Raw genomic sequence first — 13,882 nt, 5'->3', positions numbered from 1 at the left:
TGTACACATTTAAAACCGAAAAAAGTAAAAACACAATCAACAAAACACAAAAACTTTGATGGTTCGTTCGTTCATGAAACCGATAAGCTGAATCCGCTGTTCTCCTCCTGCCCCTTTGTAAAAATTTCAAGTAATGTTCGATTTCATGAACGAACGAACCATCAGATATCCGTAATTCGTGGTGCGTTCACAATCGACTCTTCAACGTCAACTTTGAGGAGAAATTTAACTAAATTAACACCGATATAAAATACCAGCTATGGTAATTCGTAGTTGGAATTCTTACATTTCTTGTTTAAAAAATTTATTTTACAAATATTAAAGCGAAATATACAATGCAATATTTTTCAGTAAACATGCTGCCTGAGTAACAAATGATAATTTACGAGTCAAAAAATTTCGGAATATCTTGATGTTCCTGCAAATAATGTGGAGTCAAAGAAATGAGACTGTCTTTCTTGCTAGAAATGATGGACATCGTGTCACTATTTTTTCTGCGCCTGTAATCAGAAAATGAACAGTAAACAAAATCTTCTTATTGTTTTACTCTCACCGTCTGATTATTGCTGTTTTCAGTTTTGAACTGAATGTTTTTAAGAACCACAGGAGGATAACAAAGAATACCACAACCAAACTTATACCAATGGCCCACCACATGACGGAATTTTCCACATCCGGTTCAGTGTACACAAAAAAGTTGTTGTTACTAAGACATTGACTGTCTAATTCGTCCCATCTCAACCACATGATTTCCAAATGTTCCGTAGTTAAGAGGTAACCTTCTCCGTCGTGGAATATGGGCAATTTGAACTTGATTTGTACGCACGTTTCACTCCTAGACCAGGTGTAAGGGCAGTTTTTGATATAGTCAATCCAAACATAAGTTGTCCTGAAAAGACAATTAACATTATTAGATATAATTTATTATTCATAAAATTTACGTTATTTCTTGCTGCAAGTGGATATTTTGCTCTTTACAGTAATTAGTACCCATTGTAACAACACACTGTTGAAAAGCATATATAGTTTCATCGTTGTACTCTGCTAGAGCTCTTCCAGATATGTTTACTGTGATGTAAGTGGAATCACCTTGCTCCGTTGGAGGAAGACTAACTGTTGTTGTAGAAAGGGTCGATGTGGTTGTCGTTTTTTCACCTGCAATTTTGTTTGTTAATTGTAAAAATTATTATAATCTTTGACTTCGCAAAAACATTTCAACCAGATTTTAATAGGTACATAAAAATGTATTGGAATGTTTACAGAATTATACTATACTTTTCTACCTGTTTCTTCAAATTGTACTGTAAAGTTGTGTTTCGTTGTTTCGTCGTTGTCTACCATATTGCAAAAAGCGTAGACGCTTGTTGTCTTGGACAAATATGACAAAGGCCCCTTCACTTGGTTTGCAAAGACACGTCCATCAGTTGAATCCTCTTTGTGGTGGTCTCCTCCTTCTATTAATAGATAGTTGCCATCATCCATGTCTACACCGGAAACGGTCACTGATACGTATGAATAATCCTCAGATACAGTAAAAACAATTGGGTTTTCCTTCATGTTGGAAGACGTCCATTTAAATGATTTCTGTGTTATTTGATGGATCGTAGTAGAAGAAGGTGTAGTTGTAAGTTCCGTTGTACTACTGTCTACAGTGGAGCTTTCCGTAGATGTAACAGTAGTAGTGTCAGAAGTGCCCGTAGATGTTATAGTACTAGTATCTGTAGATGCATCCGTAGCTGAGGATGTGGAACTATCTGTGGACGTTTCGGTGTCTGTAGAAGTGGAATCATATGTAGATGTATCCGTAGCTGGGGATGTGGAACTATCTGTGGACGTTTCGGTGCTTATAGAAGTCGAAACATCAGTAGATGAAGGATTGTTTGTAGATGTACTTTCATTAATTTCAGAAGACGTAGTTGTTTCGGAACTATCTGTAGTTGTGTCGGAAATTGTAGTGTCAGCAAAGATTGTTGCTGACTCAAGTTCTGAAAATCAACATTGTTATACGACTATAGAAGAGGAGCCACTGTGAAATTTTTTCGGCATATTTTAACGCTGTTATAACACTTTTTGCATACATAATTCAGTAATTCTTGTTTGTACACTGTGTGTGCACACTTTGGAAATATGATGTTTATTTCACGACTTAACGAAATATAGTGTCAGACTGCAAATGTCTTTGTTCCTGATCGATCAAGAAATAATTACATTACCTGGTAAGGAGGATTATACTTACTGTAATATAATAACAAACAAAATAGATAGGTGGAAAATAATTTAACCATTTTTATGCACAAATTTAAACTGATCTAGAAACTGTAGAAACAAAATTACAAATTTTTATATCTATAAAATGAAAGGTTTTCTTGATAGTCACCGGATAAGATTACAAATATAACGGAAATTATAAAAGATAAACACGTCTATTTCAGATATTCGATTAGATTAGGTACGACGAAATATTGATAAACGTTAAATAGTCAAGATTCCACCTGCTGTACTTACCTACTTACCTTTTTATTACCTTCTCATCTTACGAGATATGGATTGATATTTTGCTTTCGCTTATGTAGCAATAATATATTAAAAAGTTGTTTTAAATCTGTTATTGTCTCGAAAACGTTTTCAATACATTACTTTGTTTAATAATAATTTAGAAATTTTAGAAGAGTAAAGTTAGTCGGGAGAATACGAGGGTTATCCAGAAAGTAAGGTACATTTATGTAGGATCGAAAAATGCTTGTATTTAATTGAAATTCACAGCATACTTCACAAATATATTAAACAATTTTTCAATGTAATCGTCGTCGAGATCGGGACATTTCTGCAGTCGGGGAACCACTTTTTGTATGCCAGTGTCATAGACCTCCACCGCCAGCTCTTTCAGCCACTTCCTCAACCTCCAGATCGTTGGAAAAACGTTTCCCATCCAAAAACTCCTTTAGTTTAGTGAAAAAGTGATAGTCCGAGGGCGCCAAGTCCCATCCAAACGATGTCAGCAGCTCCTGTGAAACTCGCGCGGTGTGGGGTCTGGCGTTGTAATGCAGGAGGCTGACTTCCCGGGTCAGCATTCCCCTTCTGCGGTTCTGAATGGCTCTTCTGAGTTTTTTTAGGGTATTGCATTAAGCCTTTGCATTAATGGTTGTCCCTTTAGGCATAAAATCCACCAAAAGGAACCCCTTACGGCCCCAAAAACAGATGGCATGACTTTACCGGCTGAACATTTGGTGCTGGGGAAGATGAATGACGTCACTGAAGTGATTGTCTTTTGAATTCTGTGGTGTAGTGACACACCGATGTCTCATCCCCCGTCACGATAGAGTCTTCTCCTAGAACTTTTCCTTCCTGTGCAAAACGGAGGTGGAGGGAGCGCGCGACGACCTCCCCATCGGAAGAATTTACTATGACTCAACAAAAGGGCCGACAAACCCGTGGAACCAAACAAACTGACCGCTAGGATCCCCCTACACGCCAGGTGCGCCAACTTCGAAACAAAAAATTTCCCCCGGCCTCAGGAGCCCTTGTAACCTTACTAAACTCTGTCCACTCATAGATTGTTTGACATAAATGTTACTAAAAATGTTCACTTACGCTATAACAAATACTTAGATCCGACGCGAAATTTAAAAAAATGGAAAGAGCAGGTTTACACGTAATGTTTTATTATTATTCTGCATGTTGCGCACTTAGGAAAGACGAAAGAAAACTACAGTACAGTAGGAGTAACATATTAGGTTTTAGTAATACAGGGGATTTCACGAGTAATAATGTGCCCGACGGAATAAAAAATGCAACCCACAATACATTTTCGAATTTCCGAAAAAGCTGGCTATTGAAATTAAAATATCCAGCTTTTTTCGGAAATGGCTTAACACAAGCAAGAGATTATTTAATATGTACTCCTATTTAATGCATGAACAAACATTACCTCTGCATCATTTTCGGTGTTTGTAATGTCACTTAAAGTGTTCATAATGCTAGATTCTTGAGGCACGCACTCACTTCACAAATTTAAAAAAAATCAACAAATAATCGCAACGGAACAGATCAAAACGAATAACTTTTAAAAACCAGAGAATCGCAAAACAAAGCTCTAAAGATGAAAAATCGCAAATCTAAATGCTTAAACCACTTGACAGAACTGACAATTTCAAATTTAAAATGTCATATAATTTATTTTTCGCGTGGGTTTTACGGTGTGATCAAGAATGACTGAGTCTGTTGGTAACAATGAAATTTGGCAAATTTGAAATTTACCATCAGATTCATTTTTGTAATAGCATAAAGTCATAAACATAACCGGCATAACCAAAAATGTTTTTAATGTCGTCTCAAGTTAAAAAATTCAGTCACCGCAAATTACCAGACAAAAAACACCAGCACTTTTCAACTGTTTGGGGATTTTGTTATCTAAGGATATTTAAAAAAATGCATTCTATCAGTGGACGTAGTCTATCTGGATGACCCTCATATTTCTGATGATGTAAAATAAAATAAATAGTGAATTATACTCAAATTAACTACCTAGCTATAGCTATAGTAAAGACACGGTAGAGAATAATATAGGTAAGACGACGAAGCGTGTCCAGCGCTGAGATTATGTCCCTCGAACGCTAGACATGTGCGAGTGAGAGATCAATATAAAGGATGGAAAAGGTAGTGCTTAGTCCAATGCACGTATACGAAGGACTGCTATTATTTTTTGCATTTTTTGCCTGACAATTTACAAATTTCCCGTAAAATAACGGGTATGCATTTAAAACCATCTAGTTTACATAAAATACGAGTCAAATTAGCTACACAGGTAAGGTTACAGTAAAGTTTGCATAAAAAAATCTGAAGGGTTGTCTAGATATTTAGTAATGCAGTAGCCGATAGATTAAAATATTATAAGGATAAGGATGATTATTTAAAACATTGAGATGTAACAATATTATTTACAAAAAAATTAATGATTTATTCGATGCTTTAAACCGCCGGCGCCGTCACCCTGCAGAAGCTATCAGAGTTAATAGCAAGGATCTTGATGTATACCTAAGTATAATGAAGCATTTCCTCGAATAAATGAGAATATTTCCAGATATTGAATTCAAATTTGAATTACTTAGACAAATGGGAAAAAATGGTCGTAGATGGACAAATTACTAAAAATCAGTTTCTAACAAAAAGTACCACAGAAGGTTTGCGCGTTACAATTTTATCTACTATTGAATTAAGTCAATATTTATTATGATATCTGATGGATATTGTACACCATTACTGGTATATACCTATTTTGTTTAACTTTTCAAAAAGTATTTCCGATTTAACATTTAGTTTAGAGATTTTTTGGCACTTGTACCTCAGGGTGAAGGGGCCAACGATCATCCGACGTTTACAAATTTTGTACATTTGTACAGAATGTTGTCAACTTATAATTTATTAAACCCACCACAGTTCGCTGTTCAGTATGTATTAGATTCCGATACGAAGAAAAGTCAAATCAAAAAATCAATGAGAGAAAATTCGGGAAAAAATAGATTTGCTTATTGGAAAAACTGATACGAATAAGGAAAATGAAGAATTTAATAATGATATGATTTTTCATAGTCTTGATCAAGACACCGTAGATTGTACAGGGTTATTCTAAATGATTGTAGTCGAAGTAGGCCATGCCCATGTTATTACATTTTTGCCGCTTTCATGTGAACTGTCAGTTTTGTCGCTGTCACTGTCATTTATTAGGTGAAAAGTGCGGTGATGAGGTTTTTATTTATTTTTGTTAAATTAACGATTGAATCCAGAAATATTAAGTTGTATTGCAATCAATTTTAAAAATATTGAGTTGATTTGCACCCAATTTAACTCCCGTGTGTGAACGGTGTGTACTCACTTATTCACATCATTTTGATGTTTTTTTATGTGGAGCGGCAACCATAAATTTTACATTCAGTTTTCACGCCTACTTCGACTACAATCATTTAGAATAACCCTGTATAATCTATTATCTGACCGAATTCATTTGTAAAAAAAGTTATAAAAACAGTAACTGTGATACATGTCGCAAGAATCTCAAGATGCCAAATAGAAGGGATAAATTTTAGCGTTCTTACCAACATAAAATCCCGAGGTGGTCTAAATCACCCACCTTAAACAATTTTCAATCTTTTTTAAAAATAGAGTGCATATTTAAAAATATGTACGTTCTCTCTGTTGATGCATTTGGCCAAACAATAGACGAGATTTTCTCTAAAAATAATGCATGCACTTGAATTTTCCTGTCAAATGCATCAACAAGAAATTATGTCAAAATTAATTTATTATTTTTTAGTGATGAGAATAAATAGTTATTTGTACTAATTATGAAAGGCATACTTCTTTTATGAATTTACAGTTTAATCAAGCAAATGAGTGAAAAAAAGAGACCATTTTTTGTTTAGAAAAGTGCTACTTTCATTACGATAATTATGCAAAAATAGTTATTTACGAACCAAGTGCGGGAAGACGATGTTCCCGCATGAGCGCATTTTTTAAAGCACGAGCGACGAAGGAGCGAGTGCCTTTAATTAATGCGCGAATGAACGGAAGATGTCTTCACGCAAGTGGTTCGTACAATATTTTTTGTACGAAAATTAAATTAAAATTTTTTGTTTTAATACATTAAACATAAACGAACATAAAACCAAGTAGGCAGTGATCTTTGGTTATTGGAAACAATTGCTTCACTTGATATTTCAATTTTTGCAATAATTTGTGAATTTTGTAGGAACAATTTTCAACGATTATAAAACTTTCCGTAATTTTTTAATGGAGGAAAACCCAGGGAAGTTGTATTTTAAGAACTAAATTTTATTATTATCAAGACAGATTTTTTTTTGAATGCCTCAAACGGCCAGTGTTTTTTGCAATTTTTACATTCGAGTCGACCGGGAAGCACTCGTTTCGGAGCGAGCGTTGGATGTTGGAAGCGTTGCTTTCAAGGCTATGAGTACAAAAAATAATATAAAAACCCAAACAAGGATTAGAGAATTCTTGAATAGGTTTGCTGGTAGTACCATAATACCATAATGGCAAACGACATTATAAACCAATAAGAAGACTTAAAATAGTGGTGTATCTAGGCCATAAACCTTTTAACGTTTAATGTAAATACGGCAAACGTATTTCAAAAAGATTGTATTAACCAATGGTACCTAGCATATTAATTTATTATTCATTGTTATTAAATCTCTTATTTCAGTTTTCTTTTGCATCAGTTTTTGGCAGTAAAGGTGAGGGAACAAAATCAAATAAAAATGAGATTATAAAAATATTGAATACCTATTTATTGCGCTTGAAGTCTCGACTCTTTTTTTATGACAATTTTGTTGTTTTTGAAATCAGTTTTGTAATATTATTTACACGCCGAAATTAGTGACCCGCTGCAGCACTACCTTCTCCGTCTCTTTCTAACACGATCGTCTACCACTCGAGAGTCACTGCTTGGCGCTCGTCGTCTTACCTATATTATTCTCTACCATGAGTAAAGATAAGAAAAAGTGAAACAAGAAACTTCATCAAGATTAAAATCGTTTGTGTAGGTATAAAGTTAATATTGCTAGAAAACAAAATAATAAGAATGACACGTTAAGAACCCATGAATAGAAGAATGAAAATAAAGATTTAGAAGGGGTTACTAAATACAGTCGCGAGCAATAAATTTTGGTCGTCAATGTCACTCTTTGACGCAATAGAAAATGCTCCATTGTAAAACAGTCATAAACAATCCTCTTCCTCAAGCAGCGCTCAACGAGACCAGTTCGATTTCTGTTATATCTACCTTTATTGTGAAATACACATATTCAATTTTATTACTTGAGTATTTGTTTGCTGACGACCTCCTTTGAGCTTCTCCAGAACCACCTGACACGAGTCCAAAGAGTAACGAGACCAACAAAGGTTTTAATAAAATGATGGATAAAATAATGAAACATTGAAAATAAAGAAAATACGGCTCAAATGATAATGAAGACTGTTTAAGTGATTATGTTTTTCCCGTAGAGGGATATGGAGGGAGCACTGCCTATGCTGGCAATTTAAAGGAAGCGGCACGTCGCGAGACCTGTGCGGAGACCATTTATGACGCCTTTTAAAATGACCGCCAGTACTTCGTGAAATTTCGTGACGAGGGTAGATGCTTCATAGGCGTCGATGTTCCCCCATTTTACTGGATTTGGTTTTTTTACACGTGAACCGGTTGTGAATTGTCTTTGTATTTTTTCAGTTGTATAACTCTGATCTATTTTTATTTTGAACTAAATATTTACGGTCGTCTTCCTACAATTCCTACAAAAATTGTCCCAGAAAAAAAGTTAAAGGGACGCCACTGGAAAGATGAAATATCTGCGTTAACTTCGGTTTCGCTCGGCTCATCTGGAGACCTTTTATTAGGTCTACAGAAAAGCGCGGTCGTAACCACTTTTTTGAAGAGTGCTCACTGCTCCCTTCATATCCTTCTACGGTTTTTCCCCATTCTTCCCTCCTGCCGCGCCAATGTCTTCAGCGTTTCTTTTAGCTTATGATTAGTAATTTTTCTTTTACGTTGTTGGTAGCATCTAGTTCAACCGTTGGCTACACATTTAAATTAGATGGTTTGAGCTGGTTTGAGTTGAGGTTAAAAGTTAGAACATGTTCATGTTCGATCTCAAATGATTGTAATTTTTATATTTGAAAAAGCGATATCATCATGAAGTTTAGGGCGTTAATGACCGACACGTCAGTGATGAAAGATTTTATGAGTACAGTAAAATGATAAAGAGCCTGGTAAAAGATAAAGTACAAACATTTTTGTAGATGTTGCCACAAGCCTCTCCAAGTTCTCTAAAGAGTGTGTTATGAGAATTACGACAAGGAAGGTCTATTTTATCATTTCAGAAGAGGACAATGGTCCAAGGCGCCCCTTGGCATGGTGCGAATTGCCCGTTAGTTTTTATTTTAAGGAGTACAATGTAGTAGGTGTTAATGAAGAGTATAATGAAATTTATTTGGAGTTTTCAACAGGTACCTAATTTATGTGGTTGTTACATTATTTTAGTAATTATTTTAGCACTTTTGGCGAGATCTGTGTCACTTTTAAAGCAAAGTGTAAAGTCACTAAAAATTAAATTGACCAATAAGGATTCACCTTGTTTAACATTAGAAATGGAATTGGTAAATAACCATACATTATAAAAATGAACAGCTAATGCTCATTTTTATTTGCCTGTAGGCTTCTGGAAATATAGAGAGTAGACAGTGTGTACATGATATTCCTGTAGAGGTAATATCAAGGAAGCATTGGAATGATTATGAAGAACCACGCTTTAATGATTTTCATGTATTTTATTAAATAATTTAATGAAAACAGAATCACATTCAATATTTTAGGTTTCAATTGAAATGCCTAACTTAAAAACAATAAAGACCATAGTTGAGAGAATGAGGAACATGAGCCACAGCTTAATCGTTTCAGCAACTAAAGATGGCAGACTCACTCTTCAGATAAAGACAAATATAGTTACTCTTTCAGCTCATTTCCCAGACTTGAGTATTGAAAGTTTTGCTAGTAATGATATAAAAAATGTAACTGTACAGATGTCAAATTACTTGTGTTTTTAGTTGGTCAGTTGCAACTAACTCCAGACTCTCAAAATGAGGAAGACTCGCAGAGAGTACACTCAATTGTTGACATCAAAAAGTTCTTGATGTTTATGTCAGGGATGCAGTTAAACAATTGCCACACACTCTGCAGCATTGTCCATGGTAAGATGGTGAAATTATTTATGGAACAACCTGGAGCACTATCTTTACAAATATTTTTAACTCAATTAAGCATTTAACATTAACATATATTTATGTAAAAACACATATAACCACAATTATAGTTGCTAACAAGAAAAAAGGTAACCATGTTTTTAGAAATCCAGCAAAACTAACATATTTGGAATAAATCAACATGAAAAATGCTAATTTGACCATGTTCCAATTTTTACAATCATCATACTCCATTAAATTAAGTGCGGTAGCGACATGTGAGTGACAGTTGTCGCAACATAAGTTGTGCATGCGCCTACTGTAGATCTCTGAAGCTTCAGTGACACCTCGGTCCCATCCTGTTATGCCACCATGTGCAAGAGATGGTTTCAGTTGCCAGTATTTTGTGGGACGGCCAAATGCCATGTCGTCTTGCGAGACGTAGTAAGGTCCGGCGAAATCACGTATGATGCCCGACGACAGTGCAATTCCCATGTGTCCAATTATGGGGAACAACCAAGTTAGGAAGGGTATCGGGGTCCACACTATACAGCAAGGGTATCGGTCTTTTGATTTATCGATCTCTCCGAATTGCGCCATTTCTTCGTTATGAATAGAATCCATGTGGTTAACGCGGAATTTTCATTCTATGAACATTTTTATCTGAACAAGCAAATTTAACCCTAACATTTTCGTAAACAAAATTGACAGCTGTGAACTGTCAAATGTGTTGTGACCACGTGACGATAACACAACACCATAACCCACATAACCTCAAATTTTAACCATGGACTTGCAAATTTGCCGAATTTGTTTTGTCCAAGTGAATGAACATAATTCTTTTCACTGGCAAGATCTAGCCAATATTATTGCGGCGTGCACGTCTATTAAAGTAATGTATAATTGAATAATAATTACTGCTGTTAATGATTCGGTTGTGTAGGTAAGTGAGAGTGATGGGTTTCCCCAATTTATATGCAAGGAGTGTACCGAAAGGGCTAGAGACGCTTTTAATTTTCGAATGTTATGCGAGGAGTCAGATATGTATTTGAGAATTAATGAGATACTTGATATAGAAGAAAATGAAGAAGAAATTGTTGATGAAGATAGATCGAGTGATCCTGAGAAAATTAAAGAGCAGTTGAAGTGTCGCAGTTGCAACATGGTTTTTTACTACAAGAAGCCGTTGATTAAGCACGAACAGAAGCATAAAGAAGGTTTTAGTTGCAAAGACTGTGGAAAAAATTATGCTTCTGCTAAACACTTGGCAATACATATAAGCATAAAGAAGCGGAAAGGTTCTCATTTGTGCCAGATATGTGGTAAGGCGTACACGATGCCTGAAAATCTGAAGAGGCACCAAAGAGTTCACAATGGGATTCGACCATTTACGTGCAAATTATGTGATAAATCATTCACACAGTCAAACGAACTGAAGTCACATATGATTTCTCATTCATCAGAGAAAAAGTTTTTGTGTAGTTATTGTGGACATAAATATGCACGCGAAACCTCATTGCAAGTGCACATCACAAGGATCCATTCAAGTGTGTCCCAACAATTTAACTGCAGAATATGTGGAAGAAGTTTTAAAGGTTTTAGCCAAACTTAATTGAAATTTTAAACATCAGTTTAATGTTTTTAGGTTTGGTTGATATGAAAGTTCACCAGTTAATCCATGTTGGACATAAAAAACATGTTTGCAAAGTGTGTGATAAAGCTTTCAATAAAAGCAGCAATCTGAAGGTTCACGAACGGATTCACAGTGGTCAAAGGCCTTTCGCCTGTCAGGTTTGTCAAAAGTCGTTTATACAGAAACACGTGTTGAATAAACACTTGACAACACATGCGGTACAAGATTAAATAAAACGCGTCATTAGTAAATAAAATGCATTCACGTTATTTTGGCATGATGGGAGGCGATGGAAATTTCGCATTTAATTTGGTATAGTAAAGCTGTCTGTTGAACTAGGTTATGTTTTTCTAAGTTTGAGGTTATAAATAGCGTCAATGCTAGTGCATTGTTGTCAGTTTTACTAGTTTGCAATAGAAGAATACTCAAGACATCATGGCCTCCCATTATTATACCAAAACAACGTGAACGGTGTTCATAAATTAATTTTGATTGGTTATTTTTTAACGTTCGAGAGTTATATTGCTGTTAATTATCATTAAGCTTTAAATTTGTTGCACAAGGTCTACAATGACCTTAATTTCATGTAGTTTTTGTATTTTATATTTTGTGAACAGACAACACGGATACAAACATAACTAACTCATTTATTAGTGAATAAAATATAATAATAAAGAAGTGAAAATAGCGGTGTTTTGTTTAATTTTTTATGTAACGTTTAGCTTCTTTTATCAACCTTTTTATATTTTCACTATCTTCCTCAACATTTTGAGAGTCTTCAAAGTCCGAATCATCTTCATCGGTGTCTTCAAAGTCCTCATCGCTGTCATCATCAGCAATAAAAGGATCTTCAGAATCAGACAAATCTAGTGCGCTGATTTCTTCAGAATCAGCTACATTTAGCCGGTCTACCTTCTTTCTCACACGTTTCTCTATTCAAATAAAAAAATAAATAAGAATGATAAAATATAAAGTTTATTAATTTCTAAAGGTAAAAAAGAAACACTAATTAGAATCATGGCCACTTTCATAACCTTCCTTATCATTATTAGACTTGTTACAAAATGGACACAAGTGGCAGCATTTATTATTGTTAACAATAGCATTTACTCCCTTACTTTTGCCTGGTGGCTCTCTTGGAGGGTGTTTGTAACTCTTTCTGTGACTTTTATTCTTACGGTAACACTGAGCCCCAAAACTACAGACTGGGCGCTTATCATCAGGATCACTTTCAAAATCTGAATCACCTGGATGTGTAAATTCTTGTCTGTGAATTGGATTCTTTCTAAAAGTGTAATGAGTTCATTATGTGTTGATCAATTTTTAATTCAAAATTACCGATAGCACTCAGCTCCATACCAACACTTCTCTCTTTTTGGTTTGGGGTTTGAAGTACCAGGATTTGTTCCATCATCAGCTTTCTCAGAACTTGGTTCACCTGTTTCTTCCTGTTCTTCATGACTTGAAGTAATTTCTTCATCTTGTGGTAGATTATTTGTGGTGTCACATGCTGCATCCTTTTCTTGGTTACTTTCATTTGCTTCTTCAATATGTAGATTGTTATCGGTTGATGCTTCTGTTATATTATTCGTTTCATCTGCCACATCATTAATTAAATTGTCTAATAGTTGAGTAAGCCCTAGACTATTTTCAGTATCATGAACATGTGTCTTATTATCATTGCTTTCTTCATTTTTGATTTCTTCTGTTTGGCCAATTTCTGAACCTTCATTTTTATACTCAGCTTCAATCTTGATTCGTTTATCTGGTGCTGCTTCATCAGAAGTATCCAAATGTCTTTTGACTGTTTGTTCAAGATCTACAGCTTCATTTTTATTTTCTGTTAACTCTAAATTATCTTCAACTGTTCTTATCTTAAACCAGAAATCATCTGGAAGGAAAGCAAAAGTGTCTCCATCATTTAGTTGTGCAGCAGAATCTTTCCTCAAAACTGTCAGGGTTTTGCTATCTGCTATTTTGAGAAAACAAGGATTGATGTGGTTCTGCAAACAAATATGATTGTTTCATACTCAACGAATTATTATTAAATACTTACTGCAGTGAGCTTAACCTCACTTGCGGTAACTTCTATAGTTGCGTGATTTCTGGAGATTCTTTTATCGTTGCACTAAAATTACTCAAGCTATATTTACATCCAACGATGAAGAAATATTACCTGTAAAGCTCCCCGTCCTAGGATGTGGGCCCCTACAGGAAACGTAGTAAGAGGGCTGTCTTCTTCCCCCAATTTGAAAACTTTCACGAACATGATTATAACGTTAAAATATTTTCTTCTGATTAAAATTCTATTTTTAAAAGTTTTTGTACGTTTTTAATGAATAAAATATTCTATGACGCATCTGCGTAAAAAATTACCAATGTAAACAGTAACATAACCTCAAATTTCAATGTTATAATTACGTAATATCGTTATTGAACGTACCCAAAACTGAAAAAAATCAGCTTTTTTAATTTGCTTCGGTTAAATAAAAAAAAATC

The 13,882-nt window shown here is 34.8% G+C and overlaps 5 protein-coding genes across 7 annotated transcripts; 2 read left to right on the top strand and 3 right to left on the bottom strand.

The window, feature by feature from the left end:
* Nucleotides 1-287: 287 nt before the first annotated feature.
* On the bottom strand, nt 288-2,396 carry LOC138123687 (uncharacterized). Its single transcript, XM_069038475.1, has 5 exons — nt 2,237-2,396; nt 1,284-1,985; nt 942-1,155; nt 554-889; nt 288-500 (listed from the first exon to the last, which is right to left on the bottom strand). The coding sequence occupies exons 1-5, from the start codon at nt 2,283-2,285 to the stop codon at nt 383-385; spliced, it is 1,419 nt and encodes a 472-aa protein (XP_068894576.1). The 5' UTR covers nt 2,286-2,396; the 3' UTR covers nt 288-382.
* A 6,193-nt stretch (nt 2,397-8,589) lies between these two features.
* Nucleotides 8,590-9,903, top strand: Hus1-like (Hus1-like checkpoint clamp component). Of its 2 annotated transcripts, none has more exons than XM_069037526.1 (6): nt 8,590-8,756; nt 8,812-9,018; nt 9,065-9,168; nt 9,227-9,334; nt 9,385-9,562; nt 9,616-9,903. In XM_069037526.1, exons 1-6 carry the CDS (start codon nt 8,705-8,707, stop codon nt 9,834-9,836), a joined length of 870 nt encoding a protein of 289 aa, XP_068893627.1. In that variant the 5' UTR covers nt 8,590-8,704; the 3' UTR covers nt 9,837-9,903. The 2 variants fall into 2 exon arrangements, with proteins under 2 accessions (XP_068893627.1, XP_068893628.1); XM_069037527.1 differs by having other exon boundaries at nt 8,592-8,761.
* On the bottom strand, nt 9,825-10,488 carry LOC138123031 (transmembrane protein 222). The gene has a single exon (XM_069037532.1). The coding sequence runs from the start codon at nt 10,372-10,374 to the stop codon at nt 9,850-9,852; it is 525 nt and encodes a 174-aa protein (XP_068893633.1). The 5' UTR covers nt 10,375-10,488; the 3' UTR covers nt 9,825-9,849.
* A 20-nt stretch (nt 10,489-10,508) lies between these two features.
* Nucleotides 10,509-12,071, top strand: LOC138123022 (zinc finger protein OZF-like). Of its 2 annotated transcripts, none has more exons than XM_069037520.1 (3): nt 10,509-10,642; nt 10,694-11,345; nt 11,396-12,071. In XM_069037520.1, exons 1-3 carry the CDS (start codon nt 10,538-10,540, stop codon nt 11,611-11,613), a joined length of 975 nt encoding a protein of 324 aa, XP_068893621.1. In that variant the 5' UTR covers nt 10,509-10,537; the 3' UTR covers nt 11,614-12,071. The 2 variants fall into 2 exon arrangements, with proteins under 2 accessions (XP_068893621.1, XP_068893622.1); XM_069037521.1 differs by having other exon boundaries at nt 10,509-10,647; nt 10,699-11,345.
* On the bottom strand, nt 12,013-13,787 carry LOC138123019 (aprataxin and PNK-like factor). The gene is made up of 5 exons (XM_069037514.1): nt 13,560-13,787; nt 13,440-13,511; nt 12,722-13,386; nt 12,502-12,668; nt 12,013-12,315 (listed from the first exon to the last, which is right to left on the bottom strand). The coding sequence occupies exons 1-5, from the start codon at nt 13,650-13,652 to the stop codon at nt 12,083-12,085; spliced, it is 1,230 nt and encodes a 409-aa protein (XP_068893615.1). The 5' UTR covers nt 13,653-13,787; the 3' UTR covers nt 12,013-12,082.
* Between the last annotated feature and the right edge of the window lie 95 nt (nt 13,788-13,882).

Source organism: Tenebrio molitor, chromosome 2 (assembly GCF_963966145.1).
Source record: "Tenebrio molitor chromosome 2, icTenMoli1.1, whole genome shotgun sequence".
Lineage (NCBI taxonomy): Eukaryota > Metazoa > Arthropoda > Insecta > Coleoptera > Tenebrionidae > Tenebrio > Tenebrio molitor.
This window is presented reverse-complemented; position numbering and strand designations above follow the sequence as displayed.